The sequence below is a fragment of the Nicotiana tabacum genome, chromosome 24, assembly GCF_000715075.1.
Source record: "Nicotiana tabacum cultivar K326 chromosome 24, ASM71507v2, whole genome shotgun sequence".
Taxonomy (NCBI): Eukaryota; Viridiplantae; Streptophyta; class Magnoliopsida; order Solanales; family Solanaceae; genus Nicotiana; species Nicotiana tabacum.
This window is the reverse complement of record NC_134103.1, coordinates 32,581,947-32,600,713: the sequence shown is the minus strand read 5'-3', so window position 1 is coordinate 32,600,713 and position 18,767 is coordinate 32,581,947. Positions and strand designations below refer to the sequence as shown.

At 33.8% G+C, this 18,767-nt stretch overlaps 3 protein-coding genes across 6 annotated transcripts; 1 reads left to right on the top strand and 2 right to left on the bottom strand.

Moving 5' to 3' along the window:
* Window positions 1–3,137: 3,137 nt before the first annotated feature.
* Window positions 3,138–6,806, top strand: LOC107793197 (uncharacterized). 2 transcript variants are annotated; one of them, XM_016615495.2, is made up of 3 exons: window positions 3,138–3,508; window positions 4,800–4,967; window positions 6,185–6,806. In XM_016615495.2, the coding sequence occupies exons 1-3, from the start codon at window positions 3,190–3,192 to the stop codon at window positions 6,406–6,408; spliced, it is 711 nt and encodes a 236-aa protein (XP_016470981.2). In that variant the 5' UTR covers window positions 3,138–3,189; the 3' UTR covers window positions 6,409–6,806. The 2 variants fall into 2 exon arrangements, with proteins under 2 accessions (XP_016470981.2, XP_016470980.2); XM_016615494.2 differs by having other exon boundaries at window positions 6,143–6,609.
* Window positions 6,807–7,172: 366 nt separating this feature from the next.
* On the bottom strand, window positions 7,173–8,739 carry LOC107793195 (protein PLASTID REDOX INSENSITIVE 2, chloroplastic). The gene is made up of 3 exons (XM_016615488.2): window positions 8,399–8,739; window positions 8,184–8,282; window positions 7,173–7,657 (listed from the first exon to the last, which is right to left on the bottom strand). The coding sequence occupies exons 1-3, from the start codon at window positions 8,627–8,629 to the stop codon at window positions 7,454–7,456; spliced, it is 534 nt and encodes a 177-aa protein (XP_016470974.1). The 5' UTR covers window positions 8,630–8,739; the 3' UTR covers window positions 7,173–7,453.
* Window positions 8,740–9,570: 831 nt separating this feature from the next.
* On the bottom strand, window positions 9,571–16,739 carry LOC107793193 (DNA polymerase lambda). 3 transcript variants are annotated; one of them, XM_016615485.2, is made up of 14 exons: window positions 16,557–16,739; window positions 16,308–16,445; window positions 14,769–15,098; window positions 14,559–14,652; window positions 14,317–14,447; window positions 14,010–14,072; window positions 13,646–13,825; window positions 13,514–13,567; window positions 12,952–13,040; window positions 11,834–11,924; window positions 10,895–10,975; window positions 10,168–10,235; window positions 9,995–10,079; window positions 9,571–9,891 (listed from the first exon to the last, which is right to left on the bottom strand). In XM_016615485.2, exons 1-14 carry the CDS (start codon window positions 16,659–16,661, stop codon window positions 9,796–9,798), a joined length of 1,605 nt encoding a protein of 534 aa, XP_016470971.2. In that variant the 5' UTR covers window positions 16,662–16,739; the 3' UTR covers window positions 9,571–9,795. The 3 variants fall into 3 exon arrangements, with proteins under 3 accessions (XP_016470971.2, XP_016470972.2, XP_016470973.2); XM_016615486.2 differs by having other exon boundaries at window positions 16,607–16,734; XM_016615487.2 differs by having other exon boundaries at window positions 9,760–9,891; window positions 10,006–10,079.
* Between the last annotated feature and the right edge of the window lie 2,028 nt (window positions 16,740–18,767).

Below are 18,767 nucleotides of genomic sequence, written 5' to 3'. Positions count from 1 at the left end.
ATACTCAAAGAAAGACTCGTGGAAATTATTGATGCAATCATCTCTGTCATTTGTAAGGTTATATCTGTTCATATTGTGAAAAGTTTAAACTATAATTAATGTCTTAACCAGCCCATCAAATAAGTAGAGGATTCATTAAACTGTGAAACGTTCGTTTTTGTCAATTTCAGGCCATTAAACCCCGTAACTGGTGAGAAGGCTGCTTGGAGTTGACTTGTAGAGGGATCAGAAGAAACACGGATCCTAGTTGTAAGATATGCTTATTATAAAAGTTGGTCAATCCATAAATATTACCAATATTAGACCAATAAGCTATTTGTAGCTAAAAAAAATGTCAAATTTGTACTTTCTTTTAAGTGAGTGTTATTAGAATAGATTGGGTACATCTTAAGGAGCTTGAATCGTAGTTTTGGGATGATTTGGTGAAGTTTTGAGGTAGTTTGAATTAAAAATTCGTAGAAAATGAACATGAAAAAAATTATATGTATCACACTGTGTATTATTTGATATGTATCATATTTGTATCAAATGTATATCACATGTATATTCATGTATACATGTGTGTGAGATACAAGCATGATACATGTTTGATACATATGTCGCAGAAGAATTTTTTGAACTCGATTTTAACAACGAATTTTGATACAAAATCAGTCCAAATCACCTTCAATCGCCCTCAAATGTTGTATATTGACTCATCTATATGTTTTCAATGAATTTCAACCATACCCATTGAAAAAGTCCCTTTTTGCTTAAATTCTTGGAATCTTGCATATATATATATATTTTGTACTTCATCACCTTATTTGCTACATCATCCATGAAATTTCCTTTCCGTCTTGCATATAACGTTGCTAAACACGCTTAAAAATATGGAAGGAGATCTTTGCGTGTAATTCTTGGGGAGAAGAACTTTATTTATTTGGATTTTCAATTTTTATATGTGCTTCGCTAGTTTTGGTAAGTCTATGATTAATGGCTAGAGATTGGTAAATTGAGACTTATTTGGAGTAAATTTTATGGTGATCATTCAACTTTGTTCATTATGCAAAAATCACTTTTTCTTCTTTTTGTTACGTAAAAATCATTCAACTTTGTGTTCATTACCCAAAAGTCATTTTTCTTTCTTTTGTTACACAAAACTTATTTTACTTTGCTTTATTTATAACAAAAGTCACATTGGCAACTTTGTATTCGTTACGCAAAAGTCAATTTTCTTCTTTTTGTTACGTAAAAGTCATTCAACTTTGTGTTCATTACCCAAAAGTCATTTTTGTTTCTTTTGTTACACAAACATCATTTTACTATGCTCTAGTTATCACAATAATCACTTTGAACAGATTTTACAAATATTTCACCTGAAAAGTCTATTATGCCCTTGACATTATAAATCCTCTCATTTATGTAATATATTTGTACATTTAATTTTTTCTTAATATTAATTTTCAAGATATATAAGTAGCATTATTAAATTTGTCAGTAACATTACCGTGAACAAATCTCAAGTCCACGTTCTTAATCATGATTAATGAAAATTAAAAAATCAAAGCTCATTGATTTATCAGCCAAGCCATACTCAGATTAATACTTTCAAATAAATAATATTAACTGCTAAAACTTTTAAAAAACTTAATATTAAACACAAATATCTTTGAAACTTTTTTTAAAAAATTTTATTGACTATAAAAAATATCATTTGTTAAACAAATATGTTTTTATTATTTTAAATAAATATTAAAAAATAATTTTTTTTATCATTTTTATATTTAAAATATGTTCATTTACTTGAAAAGTCTATTATGTCCTTGATATTAATCCTCTCATTTATGTAATACCTTCTAAATTATATACTATATAATATATTTTACTTATAATTAAAATACTTTAAATTATTTTATTTATTATTTTTATAATATATCCATATATTTAATTTTTTTCATGACACTCAATTTGTTTAATCATATTCAAAAAAATTTACTCAATAATTAGGGACATTTATGTAAGATTCCTTCCTATATTGACTCGCGCTCAATGCTGAGCACATTCAAAATTTAAACGACTTTTTATTAAGAATATAAGTTTTGAAATATATATCTATCTCTTTTTTACACTCAAATATTTTAGGGGAAGTAGACAGTTAGCCACTAATTAGAGATGTTTTTACTCTTTAGCCACTATTTAAAATGCATTTACTCTTTAGCCAGTGCTTAATAATTTTTTACCCACCCAAACGAAAATACCTATGTGCTAGACATGGGTATTGTGTAAATATTAAGGAGATGATGTCCTTAACTTCATGAATATTGTGTAAATATTAAAAACAAAGTGTTGTGTATTTGCACCTACCGTTGTTAAATTTTAGGACATCATGTCCTTAACTTCATATGTGCAATGTAAATGTTAAAGGCATGTCGTTCTTAACTTCATGTGTACAGTGTAAATGTTAAGGACATAATATCCTTAACTTGTATTTGCACCTTCTGTTGTTAAACTTTAGGAACTAATGTCTTTAACTTTATGAGTGTTGTGTAAATATCAAGGACATGGTGTCCTTAACTACATGAATGATGTGTAAACATTATGGACAAAGTGTCATGTATTTGCATTTTCCGCTGTTAAACTTTAGGACATCATGTCCTTAACTTCATATGTGCAGTGTAAATGTTAAAGATACCATGCCCTTAATATTTACACAACACTCATAAAGAAAGGGTAAAAATATCTTTTCGTATTAATTTTAATAGAATAGTTGCTATTTTTGCTCAACATTAAAAATACTGGATAAAAATTAAATATCATATTAAAAAAATGACTATCTCACTTCATTTCTACAATATTTTACAACAAGAAACGCATTGCTGGTATGTTTTTATAATAAATATTTGAGTGAATTAAAAAAAGAAATTTAAATATTACCGCTAAAAAGAGTATTTAGAAGTTAGAAAGGATGCAATGCAATAATGCTTCCCAAATCTCTAGGAATTAGGAATTGTACAGCTATAGATAGAACTAAATATCCACCGTTGGATAAGTTCTTTGAAGGACCCTCGATGTTTGCCACGTATGCAAACACACCGTCCCGCACTCTTTCCTTTCCATTTCCTGTATATATAGTACTAATAGAGAAAGCACCGACTTGGAGCTCACGAAAACTGAAACTTCATCCACACGAAACACACAGGAAGCGTGATGATGAAGCTGTTGATGCTGAAGAGAGGTTTACGGTTGCTAACGACGACCGGAAATGTGAATTCCTCCTCGCCGTTGACTCACCGCCGGTGTTTTTCTTCTCTCTGGACGTCGTCGTTTTCAACTTCTTCTTCTCCTTTGAATGCTGCTGGTGTTTCTTCGGATTCCGCCTCAGCTGCTGCTGCTGCTGACTTTGACGAAGATGATTTGTTCCTCGGCGATGAATTAGCTCGCTTAGCTTCCAAACCGAAGACTGATCAGAATCTACTTCAGCCTGGCGTCGTTGTCTATGACGGCGTTTGTCATCTTTCTCACAACAGTAATATTCTCATCTTCCTACTCTCTCTCTCTCTCTCTCTGTATGTGTATTTGTGCTTTTAGCTATTTATTGCATTTGTGCTTTTGCTTATTGCTTTGGTTTCTTACTACAGTTGTGCCTCAAAGCTGTAAATGAGTACAGGCTAGAGTGTGTGTGTGTGTGTGTGATTGGTGCTTGTAGCTATATATTGCATTTGTGCTTTGCTTATTGCTTTGATTTCTTCAATTGTTCGCGGAAGCTGTAAATGAGTACAGTATTGCGTTTATTGCTACTGTTTTTGTGTTTTTAGTTACATTTGCAGTCATCCTGTAGTTTTGAAAACGAAAATTTCAATTTTACATGTATATATTTAGCGTCTAGCTGTATGTGTCACTTGTGAACTATTTTTAGTTTGATGACTTGACATTTGTATTTGCTTAAAAGAGGGAATGCTGTTTGTTTACTTGAAATGGTTGACATTCAATCAATCGAGAGGAAAAAACATCCGGGGCGCAATTACAAGCTCAAGTTGTTGTTTTGTGGATTCTATGTTCTATTTTGTGACAGGGTGTATCCTATGTGATGTATGTACGAGTTGTAATGCAGGGTAGTCAAGGAAAATAGTAGGTGACTTCCTTCATTTTGAGCAAAACATAGTGTTAGCTTTATGTTTAGTGTTACTGTCATTTTTCTGCATTTCTTTGTTGTCGTTATGACTATGATGTTAGCAGTGAAATCAGAATGCCAAGTATCTTGTGCTGTCAGTAGCATGCATTATTTGAGCTGTGAGAATTTTAATGTTGAGCTGTATTCCACTGACTGAGGCTCATCAGGCATTAATGACTGCTTTATTTCGTTATTAAAAGAAAAAAGAAAACATAGACGGAACCACCATGCTTGTGACCTGTCTAATCAAACTAAATAGGATTTGAAGAGTTTTCACGATTTTTCACATAAATTTAAGTAGGCAGGAAGGTGCTGGAAGCTATCATTTCGAGAATGCAAGTGAAAGTAGCTTGCTTACTTTCCTAGAGGCATATGTTTGCAAGCATTTGGGGACGAGTTGCTCCTGGCAAAGCTTACTTGTACATATTAGCAAATAGAAAGCTAGTTTATAAGTGAACTTTTCAGTAATGTCTCGCTGTCTCAACTAATTTAGGATTGTGGCGTAGTTGATTGATTATCTCATTGGATATGCAAAAATGGCTATCCTTTAGGTCTAAACTGCCTTTGGCATAAACATTTGAACGGACGGGTGCATGCATAATAAGCTATCTCAGTTAGTATGATTTTCGTGGCATTTTATATGTAGGTGTGAAATGTGTGATTAAAGCTGACAGAGATAGGAAAATCAAGTTCTGTTGCTTGCAGTCAAAGGCTGCTGAACCTTACATGAGAGTGTCTGGTGTTGATCGTGATGATGTACTTCGTCGCTTCTTGTTCATTGAAGGCCCAGGTTTATACCATCAAGGCTCCACTGGTTAGAACCATTCCCCCTACGTTACTGTATGCAATTGTCTCTCTGTTAATTGTGGTTACACAAATGTTGCCATTATATACTTTTAATCCTTTATTGTTTTATGTCCAAGTAGCATCTGACATTTTCCACGAGTGTCTGCCCAACTCCAGAAAAGTGCATCTGACTGCTCTTGAGTTGTCCTTTCATGAGCTACGTAATCATTCTTACTGAGGACAAGAAGTTGTTGGCAAATATACTATGGCATATAGCTATGATAAAATTACTTTATGCAGTTTGCTGTACGTAGCCCTTAAAATTCTGGTATGTGGATATTGATAGGGAGTTGTGCTTGAGCTCATTGCTAGCATAAAGAGATGTGCTAGCTCCTAGTGTCGGTCCTTTGGCCAACTTTACCCCTCCATGTATTAGGGTGTGGCTGCTGTTCTGCTTCTGCTGATATGATTGAAATTTCTATATCATTCTACTTTTTGTTTCAAAGTGACTATAAGCAAACGAAAGAAAGATTTAGATCATTTAGGGTCATTTGAACTGAATCATTTTGACAGTGGCGTGAAGTTGAGAATCATTAGTTGCTATTCTTTCCATGCTCCTGCTGCATACATGCGTTTTCTCATAATAGAAGACTTGAATCTGTTAGAATTGATAGCTAGTGATTTGATATCTTGGAATATGAATCCACGTCTGATTTAGATGGTTTTTTGTTAGGTAAAAACAGTTGATCAGGGAAGTGAGAAAGGTTTTTTTTTTTTTGGGGAGGAGGAGGTTGCACATTGTTCTTCCCTTTACAACTTTATTAGTATTTTCTTTTTCACAGCAGAATATCGTGGAGTAACTTGTTGGATATTTTAGCAATCATAAATTGAGGGAAAAACACTTTGAACTTATACTAATCAAATCTTTAGGGATTTAACTATTGGCTAGATTGGCGCCTTATCTTATATTTAATCTATTTGATGCTCCACAATGAAAAAGTAATCATGGTCCATCGAAAGTGGAATACTGAGCCTTGTAGCCTGCTTGCTTTCTGTATGTGGAAATCCTGTTCGCGTAGCAACTTTTCTGCAGATCCTCTCTATTCTTGCACAATCAAGAAGTATGTTGCTTTGGTATCTTGACTAGAGTTAGAATGGTCTGGTTGTTCATTAGCCTATATTTCCAATTTTTCTGTGATGAAGCTGTGGAAATCACCAGTCGAATGTATCCGACTTTTGCTGCAGCTGCACTGAGGGTTCTAGCTCACTTGCCATTACCTTACTCTGCACTGAGCACCCTCATGATTATACCTACTCCATTAAGGGATGCTGTTTATGATCGTGTTGCCAAGAAGCGTTATAACTGGTTCGGGAAGAGTGATGACTGTTTAGTCCTCCGGGATCAATACTTGCTTTACCGCTTCATTGATAGGGAAGAGTTGCTGGAACGTAGCCGATCAGTTTTGTGAAGTGCTGCTTCAATGAGTCAAAGAGTGGAGGTCTTGTCATAAGGAAGTTTCAATTGACATTCTTTTGGTCTGCCCAAATATTGGAGTTGTAAATACGTAGTCCATCCATAGTATACTTCTTAATACGCTAGATATATGCATGATTGTGGAGCATCGGGAATGCTTTCATTTTGATAAGAATGAAAATGCTAACTGCTGTCATTTTGTCATTGATGAAAATACACCACGTTCGAGATAAAGAAAATCGACTGTCAAGTTCCGCAAGTTTTCTTCATAATAGATGCTATGTAGTACGTTGGCTTAGTACCCGCGTTCGTTTGTACATTGAACCGTGTGGCTTTCAAGCACCACGTTTGACAGTAATATCTTTTGCGGTGCAGAGTGTTGACTTTTTCGTTTATCTTGCTTTATTTTGTTCATCTTATGTCATTTACTTATATTGTCATTCTTCTGCATCAAAGAAACATTGCTTTGCTCAGCCATTGAGAACCTGTTATGTCGCACGCAAGTTCGATAGACCTAGGTCGATAGTAATCATATTCTGCTTGTTAACTTCTCGTCCACATGCTGTCGAGGAGGTTCCTTATAAATAACCACTCTAAGGTAAATCTCCAAGCTGATAATAGATCCCAGATAATATGGGAGTAACTATTCCTGTTGTACGTCAGCTTTGTGTCAGCAGGGGCTCCTTAAAAACTGTGTAATCTCATTAAGATTTTTTTAGTATAACAGCTAATGTTTGAATGTTGAGCATCTGGAGAATAGCAATGTATGGAGTTTTAACATTGTGCATCATAACATGACAGTCACAGAGCATGCACATAGTAGATAGCATTTAACACCTGAACCAACCTCAAATAATGAGAAAGAGAAACCTTGAGACTAATTCATTTATAAGATCCTAACTTCTAAATCCTATTCTCTATCATGGACTATTGCAATCAAAGGTAAATAAGTTTACTCTCCCACCATGTCAGAACTACAAATAGATATGGCGACTACAGCGTGCATCAAAACTAATAGCTCCACATCTTGATTCATTGATTTATCTGCTCTTTCCACTCTTGCCACTATTCCATTCCTTCCAATCATTGTCTACGTGAGTTTGAGCCCATTTGACTGCAGCACGTGCAGCCTGCGGTCCTCCTGGTAAACCTCTCTCGTTTATAGTATCTGCCATATCGATGAATGGAACGACCATGAGTGTTCCTGGACCACCATACTCGGCATGCAAGAAATCGTTGAGAATCTGTTTCAAAGTATCATTTGAGCAAAACATATTTCAGCATACTTTCAGATCTTGCAATAGTTTCAAGCAAGAAACAAAAAGAGGAGCTGGAAAAGTTTCAACAAGCAAAAGCATCTTGGTCGAGGTTATTCCAAGGAGAAAAAACTGCACACAAGATCATACAGCATTCAGTTAAAATGGGAAATCTTGTGCTACACTGTGGTTCCCTACTTTGGCTATTTTCTCAAAAGAAGATTCTAGTTCCAGTTTAGACGGGTCCAAACAAACCGGAGTACAACGTTCAAACAATGAGTGAACTGCATCTCTATCCCATATTAGTCGGAGTTGGCTTGTATATCTCTGTCCCACATTAGTTGAAGTTGGCTATATGAATTATATGTACTTTTTCTGCTCTATTCAGATGCAGTTACGCCAGCAGCAAAGTAGGCACAGATAAAATGCATAAAAAAATTATTGAGAAATTAAACAAACAAAAAAAATCCCACAAAAAAAAAAAGAAAAAAAAGCTAGAGGATAGGGGAAGTACCTCAGTACAGATTCCGACAATTTCATCAATAGAATCTCCATAGAGATCCTTCTTTTTTGGAAGTTTCTTCACTAAATGATCCCTGAACTTCTCTGTTTCCTAAAACCCCACGAAACCCCAAATAAAACATCCAATTTTTATTTTTTTCACAAACGGGGAAATAAAAGAGACCCAACTAAAATAAAAAGAAAAAGAAAAAGAAGAAGAAAACTCACAGCATCAGCAAACTCAGGAATGGGGTCAGGGAATTTGTATTCAGCAGCTCTGCAAATGAGGTTTCTACTATTGCTGTGTTTTAAGATATTGGAAGAAACCCAAGTGGAAATAGAGGTATATGAGGAAGAAGCTGAAACCCAATTGAGTGAAGTTGAAAATGGAAGATATACTGAGGGCAAAGAAGAAGAAATAAGAATGGATGAGGAGACAAATGGTATAGCCGAAGCCATCTTACTTCTCTGCTGCCGCACCCAACGCTACACTTTTTTCTTATCTACTCCCACTATTTTTCTGCTTAACATCTTATCGGAGACAGTTTAAAATCTTAATTAATCCACTGATGCTGGAAAGAAGTATTTTAGACAACCGAGATATTTAAAAAGATTTATACACATGACATTTTTTTTTAATCGAAATATATATATATACTTTTTCTCTTATTTTACCTGAGAGATATTATACCGACTTCTCTATAACAATATCGCTATATAATAGTCATTAAATTTATGGAACCAATTTCATGTTATGTGTTAAAATTCGGAGCAAATGAGGCTATTATAGAGAGGTTTGACTGCACTTCACTCTATTCTAAGTACAAATTTACATTGAAAGCATATAATTTCTATAGATAATTCGTGTATAACAGTAAAACCTTATTTAAAAAATAATTGGCAGAAAATTTTTCAACACCGAGAATGAGTAGGTAATTTTTTTTAAAAGAAAAAATTTCTACATGCATATTATCCTCTACAAAGTTCACTTGTGAGACGATACTGGATATGTTGTTAGTTGTTTGAAAAGGAGAGAATGAATAACCTATTTGTAATCCTTCAAATTACATTGAACTGTCAATTTTTTTAATACTGTGAATATAAACTCGGGTCTATAGTTTTTTTTTTTTTTGGTTGACATTTTCTCTCTTTTGTGTAATTCTCCCCTTTAACATTTCCCTGCAGTTTGGAAGCAAATGAACCACAAATAAAAAAAAAATCGAATCTTTATTTAATAGGTATTCTCTTTCCTTTTCTTCTTTTGTGCTTTCTTAAGGAGATTATTTTCTCCAAGGGCATAGGTATTAGAGTTAGATCTTGAATAGAACAAGAAATTATAAGGGTACACTTGTCTCTTTTTTCTTAGAAAAAAAAAGGATGCACTTTGCTCTCTCAAGAAATATGGAAAAGAAATGCATTATCATTTGGTTCCATGACTTGAAAAGATTTTACCTATTCTGCATACATACATGCCTTTGGATACATAAGTTTTACATCTCATACATTTTGTTCAAACACAATTCAGAAAATCAGCTTTGATCAACTTGGAGTTCTGGTATCCAGTGTTGATCACCAAAAGCTAGCAAAACTGGCACAGCTACAAGATCAAGTCTGCGTTGGGGATCTCACAAGTTCCTTTCATTCGGCTCTAGCCAGGGAAATCCGAGGAAATCAAACACTTGCTTCTCCGTATCAAACTTCAAGCTTGCACTACCTTTAGTCTGTGCATTAGACGCCGTATCAGACCAACATGAAAAATGAAGAAAAAAAGAAAGACAGGAACAAAGTGAAACTTATGTTTCAGCAACCAAGCAAACTATATACCCGTTTTCCACCTGAACTATGAGTAGCTGGAAATAGCCCTGTATCATCTAAATGGAAGCCCTTGGATTCTGCTAATAATCTAAGCCTGTAATAGAAATTGAAAGATCAATTAGATTATAGATAAATGCCGAAAAGAATTGGTATAGCTGGGGTAGCAAGTAAAAGAGGCATACCTTCTATTCAAGACGTCATTCCCAGTCCATGCTATCAGTCCAAATGCATATATATCCCTTGGATACACCTAACAACAGAAAGTCAGAGGCTACAACTTTTACATATAAGAACTACTCGTACATGTTATTTCCAACAGCATCTAATGAACAAACATAGATCCAGATCGTGCACTTAACGTACGACAAAAATTGTCAACAGTTAATACTTAATAGGACTCAAACCAATATGAGACAAAAGCTATTCTCAAACCAAGCTACTCTTTCCTGATTATTTTTCAGTTTATTCATGAGAACGAAGACCGGTGATACTCTGCATCTCATATATCATAAAGATTTCTATTTGGCATTGTTTTTGGTAAAATAATTGCAAAAAAGTTCTACATACTTATCATCAACTAAATTGACCACTACATCTGTAAAGCACCAAAAATATTGAGAAATGTGTATTTTTAGCCGCTCCCAAAAATAATCGCCTACAAAATGTATAATGTTTGTATATTTGTGTACTATATACATATAATATACGTATTTATATACTTTTTGGCTAGCAAATGCAAATAGCTTCGGCCAACCGGCCAAATTTATATTTTGCTCAAATATATAGTGGAACAAGGATACTCATCATATTTGTCATCAATTAAATTACCACTAAATCTGTACGCAACCAAAAGTATCTGACGGATGAAGATCATTGCTTGACCAAACAAATGACATCTCATCAGTATACCTTAAAGTCAATGCGATGTCGCAATTCTCGGCCAGGATAGGTGCAGAGCCCAAAATATGTGTCAACTCCTGAATCTGTACCCTGCGATCAGATGAAACATTACCTTTAGTTTGGCACTTGGACAAGAAGAAAATTGAAAGGAGATAGAACTATATCAATTAGAAGAATTAACCTAAATAGCCGCCTTTCCAACTGCTTAAAACTAAAAATAGCCGGCGAATGTATACTTTACGCGTAATCCATGTATTAATGAGTATAACCATGTATAATTAGTGTTTAATCTATGTATACTGACTAGGAAAAGTAAATAGTCAATTCGGTCGGTTATTTGTGTAAAGATCCCTATCCATTACTGTATTAACTATTAATTTTATTTTCATAAAGAACTCCATGAAAACTATAGCTATGAACCCACAAAATTCTTTGAGCAGAGAACGTACTTTATATGTGCGTGTCGAAAGAACAAAGCAAATGAGTGATATATCACATAACATTCTGTGTCAAATTCCCTAGCATCAGCTACATTCTAGATAATAATAATAATAATATCTGAAAAGTTGGACTACACTTAGCTTGAGACTACTGAAATTCGCATTTGTCCCCCTGTGACAAAAGAAAGGCACAAAAGACGAAACATGGCACCAAGCTTTGGATTGACAAGATATATGACTGACGATTTGGATTGACGAGGTCACCCATAGAAGTGGAGTTAATATTTTCTACTCTACCATGCAAAAAGAACAAAATAGACTGCCCGAGTGCAGTGCACCTAAATAGACGCCTAAACTTTAATAAAAGGGAGAAAGAACAAAAGGGATATTGGAAGTTTAAAAGCTCCAATTTGAAAAAACATACAAGCTCAAAATGAAAGGTTGCAGAAAACGTGACTAGTAAGAAAGCATGAAGATGAAAAATTGAAAACTGAAAATACGTAATTACCTCTGTGCTATGAACACTGAAGACCAGATCTTCTCTCAAAAACTTCATGTCTTTTAGACGTTTTATAAACTTAGGAAGAAAGCCTATATGACTGAAAGAATGAAGCGAAGTAATCATATTTCAAGTACATATCTGAAATGAATTTGTCATGAGAATAAGATTTATAACAAAATTGTAGAATCTAAGCACAAATATTTACAGTGGGAATCCACAAGCGGGCCAAGCAGAAACAAGCAACATGGTGGGTTGTGGGGCTACAAGCGGAAGATAAAAGAGCAAATGGAGAAAATTTGAAAACCGAGAAAGAAAGAGCCATCAAGCACATACTTATAGTGATACTTAGAAGGGCCTACCTGGGACCTGAAATGAAGACTCTGCTAGAAAATATAAAATAAAATCAAACATTTCATGTTCCTCTTACCAGATGAAACCCTCTCCACTGGCCACTTGGAATTGAACAGTCAAATAACCTTATGGATTATTACAACTTCAACTCTAAATCATATATCAAGTAAGGTTTAAATGGAATTGTGAAAAGAAACATGGACTGGATTCTGGTTTTTGATCAAATGAAATCCCAAGTAGGGCAGGTAAAAAAAATTGCAGTGTGAGCATTTAAATACTGGAAGGCATAAACATTCAAGCACACCAGCAACCCTCAAAAAATATGCTTTTCAAACCTACAGCATCATACAGAAAATTCATTTCATTTTCATTATGAGTACGCCGAGGGTCTATCGGAAACAACCTCTCTACTTTTATAGGAAAGGGGTAAGGCTGCGTACACACTACCCTCCCCGGACCCCATGTATGAGATTACGCTTTTTTTTTTTTTTTTTTTTGTTGTTGTTTCATTATGAGTACGAAGTTTCATGTTTTCTCTATAATTTATGAGGAAAGGAATCAATCCAAAAGCAGTTTCATGCTTCCAATAGAATAATTTGTCAAACTACCTTTGGATTTCATAGAGAAAAGTTAACAATATAAAGGAAATCTATGCGATAGATAAGCCTTATATTGGGATATGTATACCTAAACAAGAAGTAAAACCAGCACATTTGAAATCAGTCAACGAAAATGGAAGGCGTTCTACGAGATTAATCACGAGTGAGCCTTACCTTTTACCATCAGCATGAGTAATAACAATGTCCATATCACCACAAGAAGACTTTCCACGTCTGTATGATCCTCCACACACAACAATCACCTGAAGCAAAGGATTCATTGTGTAAAGGTTGCATTTACTTTTTTGCAGTTTTACAATGAAACTACATTTACTTATCAAAAAAAAATGTTGTGTGTTCTTGCTCTGGTGCTTGGACTTTAAAGGAAAAGGTAAACAAAGTGTCTAGCTTGTGAACAATTGGTGTAAACTTGGCAAGTAAAAGACAATTCACAATAGCTTTTGACCCAATTAGTTTTTCTTAATAATCTTGGTCTTCATGCTTATTAGTTTGACCAGCATCAACAATCCTTTTGCAAATGGGACCATGTCTGAGGCCCTCCATTCCACTAATTCTCAAATACCTTCAAGCTTATAAGCATTTCTTTGCACTTCAAGACTGGAATGAGCAATTTCCAGCAATTGGTACATTAACACGTACATCATCAAGGAGTAGGCGAAGTGCCACCAATTTACATGAAGGTATCATTTAACAAGTAATTGGACAAAAGCCTTACACTGGGCAAAATTTCCTCTCCAACTTTCTGTAGTAGACGTTCCATCTCTTCAACCTACATAATCAGTCATCGCTTTTTAGAAGAACCAGTAAGCAGTCATGATTGAGAAAACTGCAAAGAATAATAGGCTACCTCATGCCGTGGAATCCTGGTTTGAATGTCATCAAAATATTTCAACCCTAACCTTTGAGAATGAGTCAGCGAATCCTCATTTCTAAGGTCATCAAGAGTTCGGTGTCCTTTCTCATAAAGTTTTAGAGCAGTGGCTGGACCAATACCCCAAACCTCTCCAAATAAGCTGATTGTTTTTACCTGTAAAATCATGATAATGTTAGAAGAAGGGCATCCATTTTTTAGCTTGCTTAGTTCAGATTACTCCAGACATTTTGATTGACAGAGGTCATGGAAATGTTGATGTAAATTTGTAACTTTAAAGGAAATATGCTAAGGATCAGGAGAAGAGAGGTTTTGTCACAACAGATCCTCATAACAGCACCTTTTCATCCTTCTCAAAATGTTCCAATTTAGACAGCTTCCCTGTGGTGACTATCTCCTGAATCTGCAGTCAAAGAACGCTATCCTCTTATCCTGTAGCTTTAACGGGAGGCAAAGGTATTCATGATCCGGAGATTAAAAACCAAGAAAGTGATGATTTAATGGATAACTGGTTCTGCTTGTTATATCAATCTCATTTACCAACAAGGTCCCAATAACTTGGTAACCTCATTCACGTAAAGAGCAACTTGAAATGGTGTGAAATAAGTATCTTTCTAGTAAAGCTTTCAATAAAGGAGTTCACTTACATGGTCTTGCATCGACTTTCCAATAGCAGGTAGGTGCTTAACCTGGTCCACGCTCTCAATTTTGAATGGCAATTTCTCAATAACTGGTATAGCTTTATAATAGCTGAATGATCTCCGGTCATCACCCAGTGCTAAAATCAACTATCAGTCATCATATCATACTTTGAAAGCTCAAACTTCTAACTCCAAGGCAGTCACAAGAGAGGAGCTACAAAAATAAATCATACGAGAAGACATCCTACCTCTATATATGTTGATGAGCTTCCCAAATATCTCAGTGATATTTCGGTTTAAATCCGGAGGCTTATAAAGTGAAGATGAGTCTGATGTTCCAACCTGGTCGACAAATGGTAGAAATAAAGATGAACCACGGTGAGAATCCTACACATGGTAACACATATCTCTGGCTCAGAAAAACATATTCAGCAAGGGCAATTTGATGCCGGACTTACAGGATTATTATGAGAATCAATGACCTCAGAACTTGTCACTTCTGGGCTTGAAGAACGTGATGCGAGTGAAGAGGCACTTTTAGTATCTTGTGAATCATCTACAACAAGTTCTTTAGTGTCATTCATGTGTCTTGGGCTTGCATTCTTGGCATCTTCAGTAGAACTGCGACTTTTCTTTGGTGTAATTTCACTGCTATTAGGATGACTTCCATTATCAGCTTTAGGACTAAGGGAGCCTCCTCGTGATTGCAGGGACAAGACATACAGATCCTCAGATGCTTTCTCTCCTTTTGTTAAGCTGTCCTCTAGCCACTGATATGCGAGAAGTTTCTACAGAAATCCAAAAAGCATCACCAAGATAGTTAGGGAAAAAGCATATGTTGGAACAATCATTTGAAATGCATCATATGTCAAAACAAACAATTCAGGCATTTTGTCTAAAACAACATATTCAGGTACCAAAGCCCATAGAATATAAAGGGATTTCAGAAATTCGTAGATTTATGAATAAAATTATAAGCCACTCCTGAAAGGTTAGCAGTAATATAGAGAAACTTCAGAATCCTCAAGTGTCTCTGAAATAACTGAGTATTACTGTAAAGCAGCTTATCAAAAAGATTAATATTTTATAACAACAGGATAAGAATGACAGCAGCAAGAAAGATCACAAATCTTTACAAACAAAACCCTATATGTGGAAAACAATAAAATTTGAAGAATCCAAGAAATCAATGAGTCAAGAATAACAATAAGACTAAAATCACATAGACCAACAGAGGGAGGTATATTCAAAAAGATTAAATTGGACTTGTTGTTAGCAAAGTGTGCATTTACACAAGATATCACCAGAAATTCTAAAATGCCTTAACCCTATAAAGATCAAAGTCAGAGCATACTAAACACTGTCCAATTCAATCTCGGAAGACAATCTACATCTACACCAACGATTTTTTCTTTTTTAAAGAGAAATACCTCAATAGTATCTGACCTAATACCTCCCTCTTAACCATTGTGGCAGGCCAATGATTTAAAAGTTCTAACACGGCACATGAAAGTTATAAGGAAGAAATACTAAGACTTAATTTAACTATAACAAAAACAACTACTACTACTTGTACAGCTCAATTCCATGCCAGTAGTGTGTGGTCATATGAATCCTCAATATCTATTTTACAAAAATTACTAAGAAAAATTTAACTATAATAACAACAACAACAACTGCTATTAGCACTCATCAATACTATACTAGTTTGAATGGCTATATGAAACCTCAAATATCGCTTATGTTCTGTTCCTCTTGGGAGATATTAGGTAGCTGTCCCGAACACACCGTCACGAAAAATATCAATTCTGTTTATACTCAATAAAAGTACAATTTTTCTTAATTTGCTACTGCTCCAAGCAAACTAAAAACTCCTGGTAGACACCAGTGCTGATGTAAAGTTTACCAACATGACTAAGACCCTTTTAACTATAAATCAAAACAATAAAAAAAACCAACCAAAGAGTTTACAGCGCAAAAGATTTAATAAAGCTCACAGCTTTAAAGCGACTAAGACGTTCTCGATCAACTTTCTGAAGAAGCGAATTTGCATCCATTGCAAAAACATGAGTAACATTTTTGGAAAAAGGGTCCTCTATTTTAGCCCCCATTTGAACCAATTTTTGCTTCCATATCTGCAACAAAAACAAAAGAAAAAATTCAAACAATTGAAATAAAAAAAGGGGGTGGGGGGAGGGTGGGATTTGAAGAGAAGAGAAGTGGTTGAGAGTTCTTGCGGTTGACACCTGTAACCGCCGGGATTGAACTCCGGTTTCAATCAAGAATACGACCATACCCGAAAACATTCCATCTGGATCGGAAAGTGGAGATTTATCTTTCTTTGGCGCCATTACAGTACAGTGTAGTGTTCTTGTTCGAGTAAAAGGTTTCAGTTTTGATGTCTTCTGATAGACGCTAGAAATGGAAAGTGGAATGCTCCAGTATATATAACAAACGGTCGAAAAGGACAAAAAGGTAAATAAAACTTGCCCGTCTAACAAGTACTCCAACTATTTAAACAGTGGGAAAATATTTTTAGCTATAAATACAGAAATCTTAATGTAATTTTGTAATACTATTTTAAGAAAATCAAGAACATATACATAGAAGATCTCATTGAAAATTTTCACTTGTCAAATATGAACAAATTTTAACACAATTTATATCAGTTGTGTGGGACACCAAGTAAAACTTTCTAACTATTAGAGTCCTTTGTTTTGTGAACAATAAACTATACCGTAAGTATTTGATTTTACACTAAATAAACTTATTATCTATTTTAATCTTAATTTTCTTAAAATACTTTGGGAGAAAAGATTTAAAAATGATAAATATATTACTTTTTTGTTTTATCCTTGAATTATTAAGCTGTCGATTATTATCCCAACTAGAGCATGATATAAAAAAGTACTACTACAATTATAGTACAAAATATTACAAAATTGTATACATCAGAATCACATATTCAACCAAACTCAGAGTAAAATAATTTTATATTTTATCTCAAAACTATTTTTCCAAATTCTTGTAATCAAATTACTCTAAAGTCTAATAATAACAATTCGAAGATTTCATGAAATATCAACACCACCTCCCATGAACTCCATCAATTTTAGTTGGGTGAAAATCATTTACACTCCCAAGCTTTGCGTTAAAAATCAAACTCCCATCAACTTTGAACAATAGTCATTCTCCCTCCTTTATCCTACACAATACTATTTTTGCCCTTGAATTTTTAATTTTCGCCTCTATTTAATATTTTTTTGTTATATGATATTTATTTTTATGGTTTTAGCTATAATTTAAATTATGTAATACCTATTATAAATTATAATTTAAGTTCATTAAAATTATAAGTAGAATAATCCTTTTATAAATATTAAAAATTTATCGTCATCTTTATGATTGCTATTTTAATGTAATGCATATTAACTATATTTTTAAATTATCTTTTTTTAGTGGCGGAGCCAGATATTCATATAAGAGGATTAAAAACATCCCCAAATATTTTTATGTAGGATTTGAAGTTGTGAGCTAAATAACTTTTGAATCTCTATACCACTTTAATATCATCTTATGTCAAAGGGATTCAAATTTTTATATATAACTAAAAAATTTATTTTTGTCCTATTTGTGCAGTCTAATTTCCTAGTGAGGGGATTCAATTGAATCCTCTTACCTTCTTTGCACGTTAACTTTCTCTCTTATTCTCTATTGCTGATATAGATTTTTGAATTTTGATTATCGTTACTGGACTAATTTCTAAATTTATATTATAAAATTGTTTATAATAAGGTATAACATGATTTAAATTAAAGATAAAACCATAAAAATATCATAGAATAAAAAAGTATATTATATAGAGGAGAGAATTAAAAATTTAAGGGCAAAAAAGGCATTGTGCAGGATAAAGGAGGAAAAATGATTATTGTTCAAAGTTGAGAGAGAGTTTGATTTTTAAAGCAAAGTTAGAAGATGTAAATGATTTTCACCCCTTTTATTTTCGACGAGCAAGTTTACTCGAGTCATATGGTTGCAGTCTGAACTCTAAAATAAACTACACGAATGACTTAATCAAGGTGTGATCAAGCTAACCCAAAAAATAATTATCATAAATCGATATTATTATAAAAACATGAATACAATGTCGGTTTACAAAAATAACCTTATAATTTTAAGCATAATAACTCATAAATAAAAGGACATAACCAAAAACCTAGATATTAACCTTATAATCCTATTAGTTTTAGGACATAATATTATACGTTAGGAATCCTATTAGTATAATTACTTTTGGGTTGTCTAATCCATATAAAATTGAACAAGTAAATATATTTAGTCATGTAATCATATTACTTTTAGGATATACTTCTTAAAAAATTCTATTACCAATTTAATTTGAAAGCATATTATAATATTCTATTACTAATTTAATTTGAGAATATATTATATTGATC

What these genes read in the sequence shown, in the direction of transcription:
- LOC107793197 (XM_016615494.2), top strand. Translation starts at nt 3,190, where the DNA reads ATGATGAAGCTGTTGATGCTGAAGAGAGGTTTACGGTTGCTAACGACG. An exon ending in TTGTCATCTTTCTCACAACA is followed by an intron (nt 3,509 to 4,799) that starts GTAATATTCTCA and finishes TTTTATATGTAG; the next exon opens with GTGTGAAATGTGTGATTAAA. An exon ending in ATACCATCAAGGCTCCACTG is followed by an intron (nt 4,968 to 6,142) that starts GTTAGAACCATT and finishes TCTGTGATGAAG; the next exon opens with CTGTGGAAATCACCAGTCGA.
- LOC107793195 (XM_016615488.2), bottom strand. Translation starts at nt 8,629, where the DNA reads ATGGCTTCGGCTATACCATTTGTCTCCTCATCCATTCTTATTTCTTCT. An exon ending in TTCCTGAGTTTGCTGATGCT is followed by an intron (nt 8,283 to 8,398) that starts GTGAGTTTTCTT and finishes GTGGGGTTTTAG; the next exon opens with GAAACAGAGAAGTTCAGGGA. An exon ending in TTGTCGGAATCTGTACTGAG is followed by an intron (nt 7,658 to 8,183) that starts GTACTTCCCCTA and finishes ACTTTGAAACAG; the next exon opens with ATTCTCAACGATTTCTTGCA.
- LOC107793193 (XM_016615485.2), bottom strand. Translation starts at nt 16,661, where the DNA reads ATGGCGCCAAAGAAAGATAAATCTCCACTTTCCGATCCAGATGGAATG. An exon ending in GCTCATCAACATATATAGAG is followed by an intron (nt 14,448 to 14,558) that starts GTAGGATGTCTT and finishes AGTTGATTTTAG; the next exon opens with CACTGGGTGATGACCGGAGA. An exon ending in AATGACGTCTTGAATAGAAG is followed by an intron (nt 10,080 to 10,167) that starts GTATGCCTCTTT and finishes TTTCTATTACAG; the next exon opens with GCTTAGATTATTAGCAGAAT.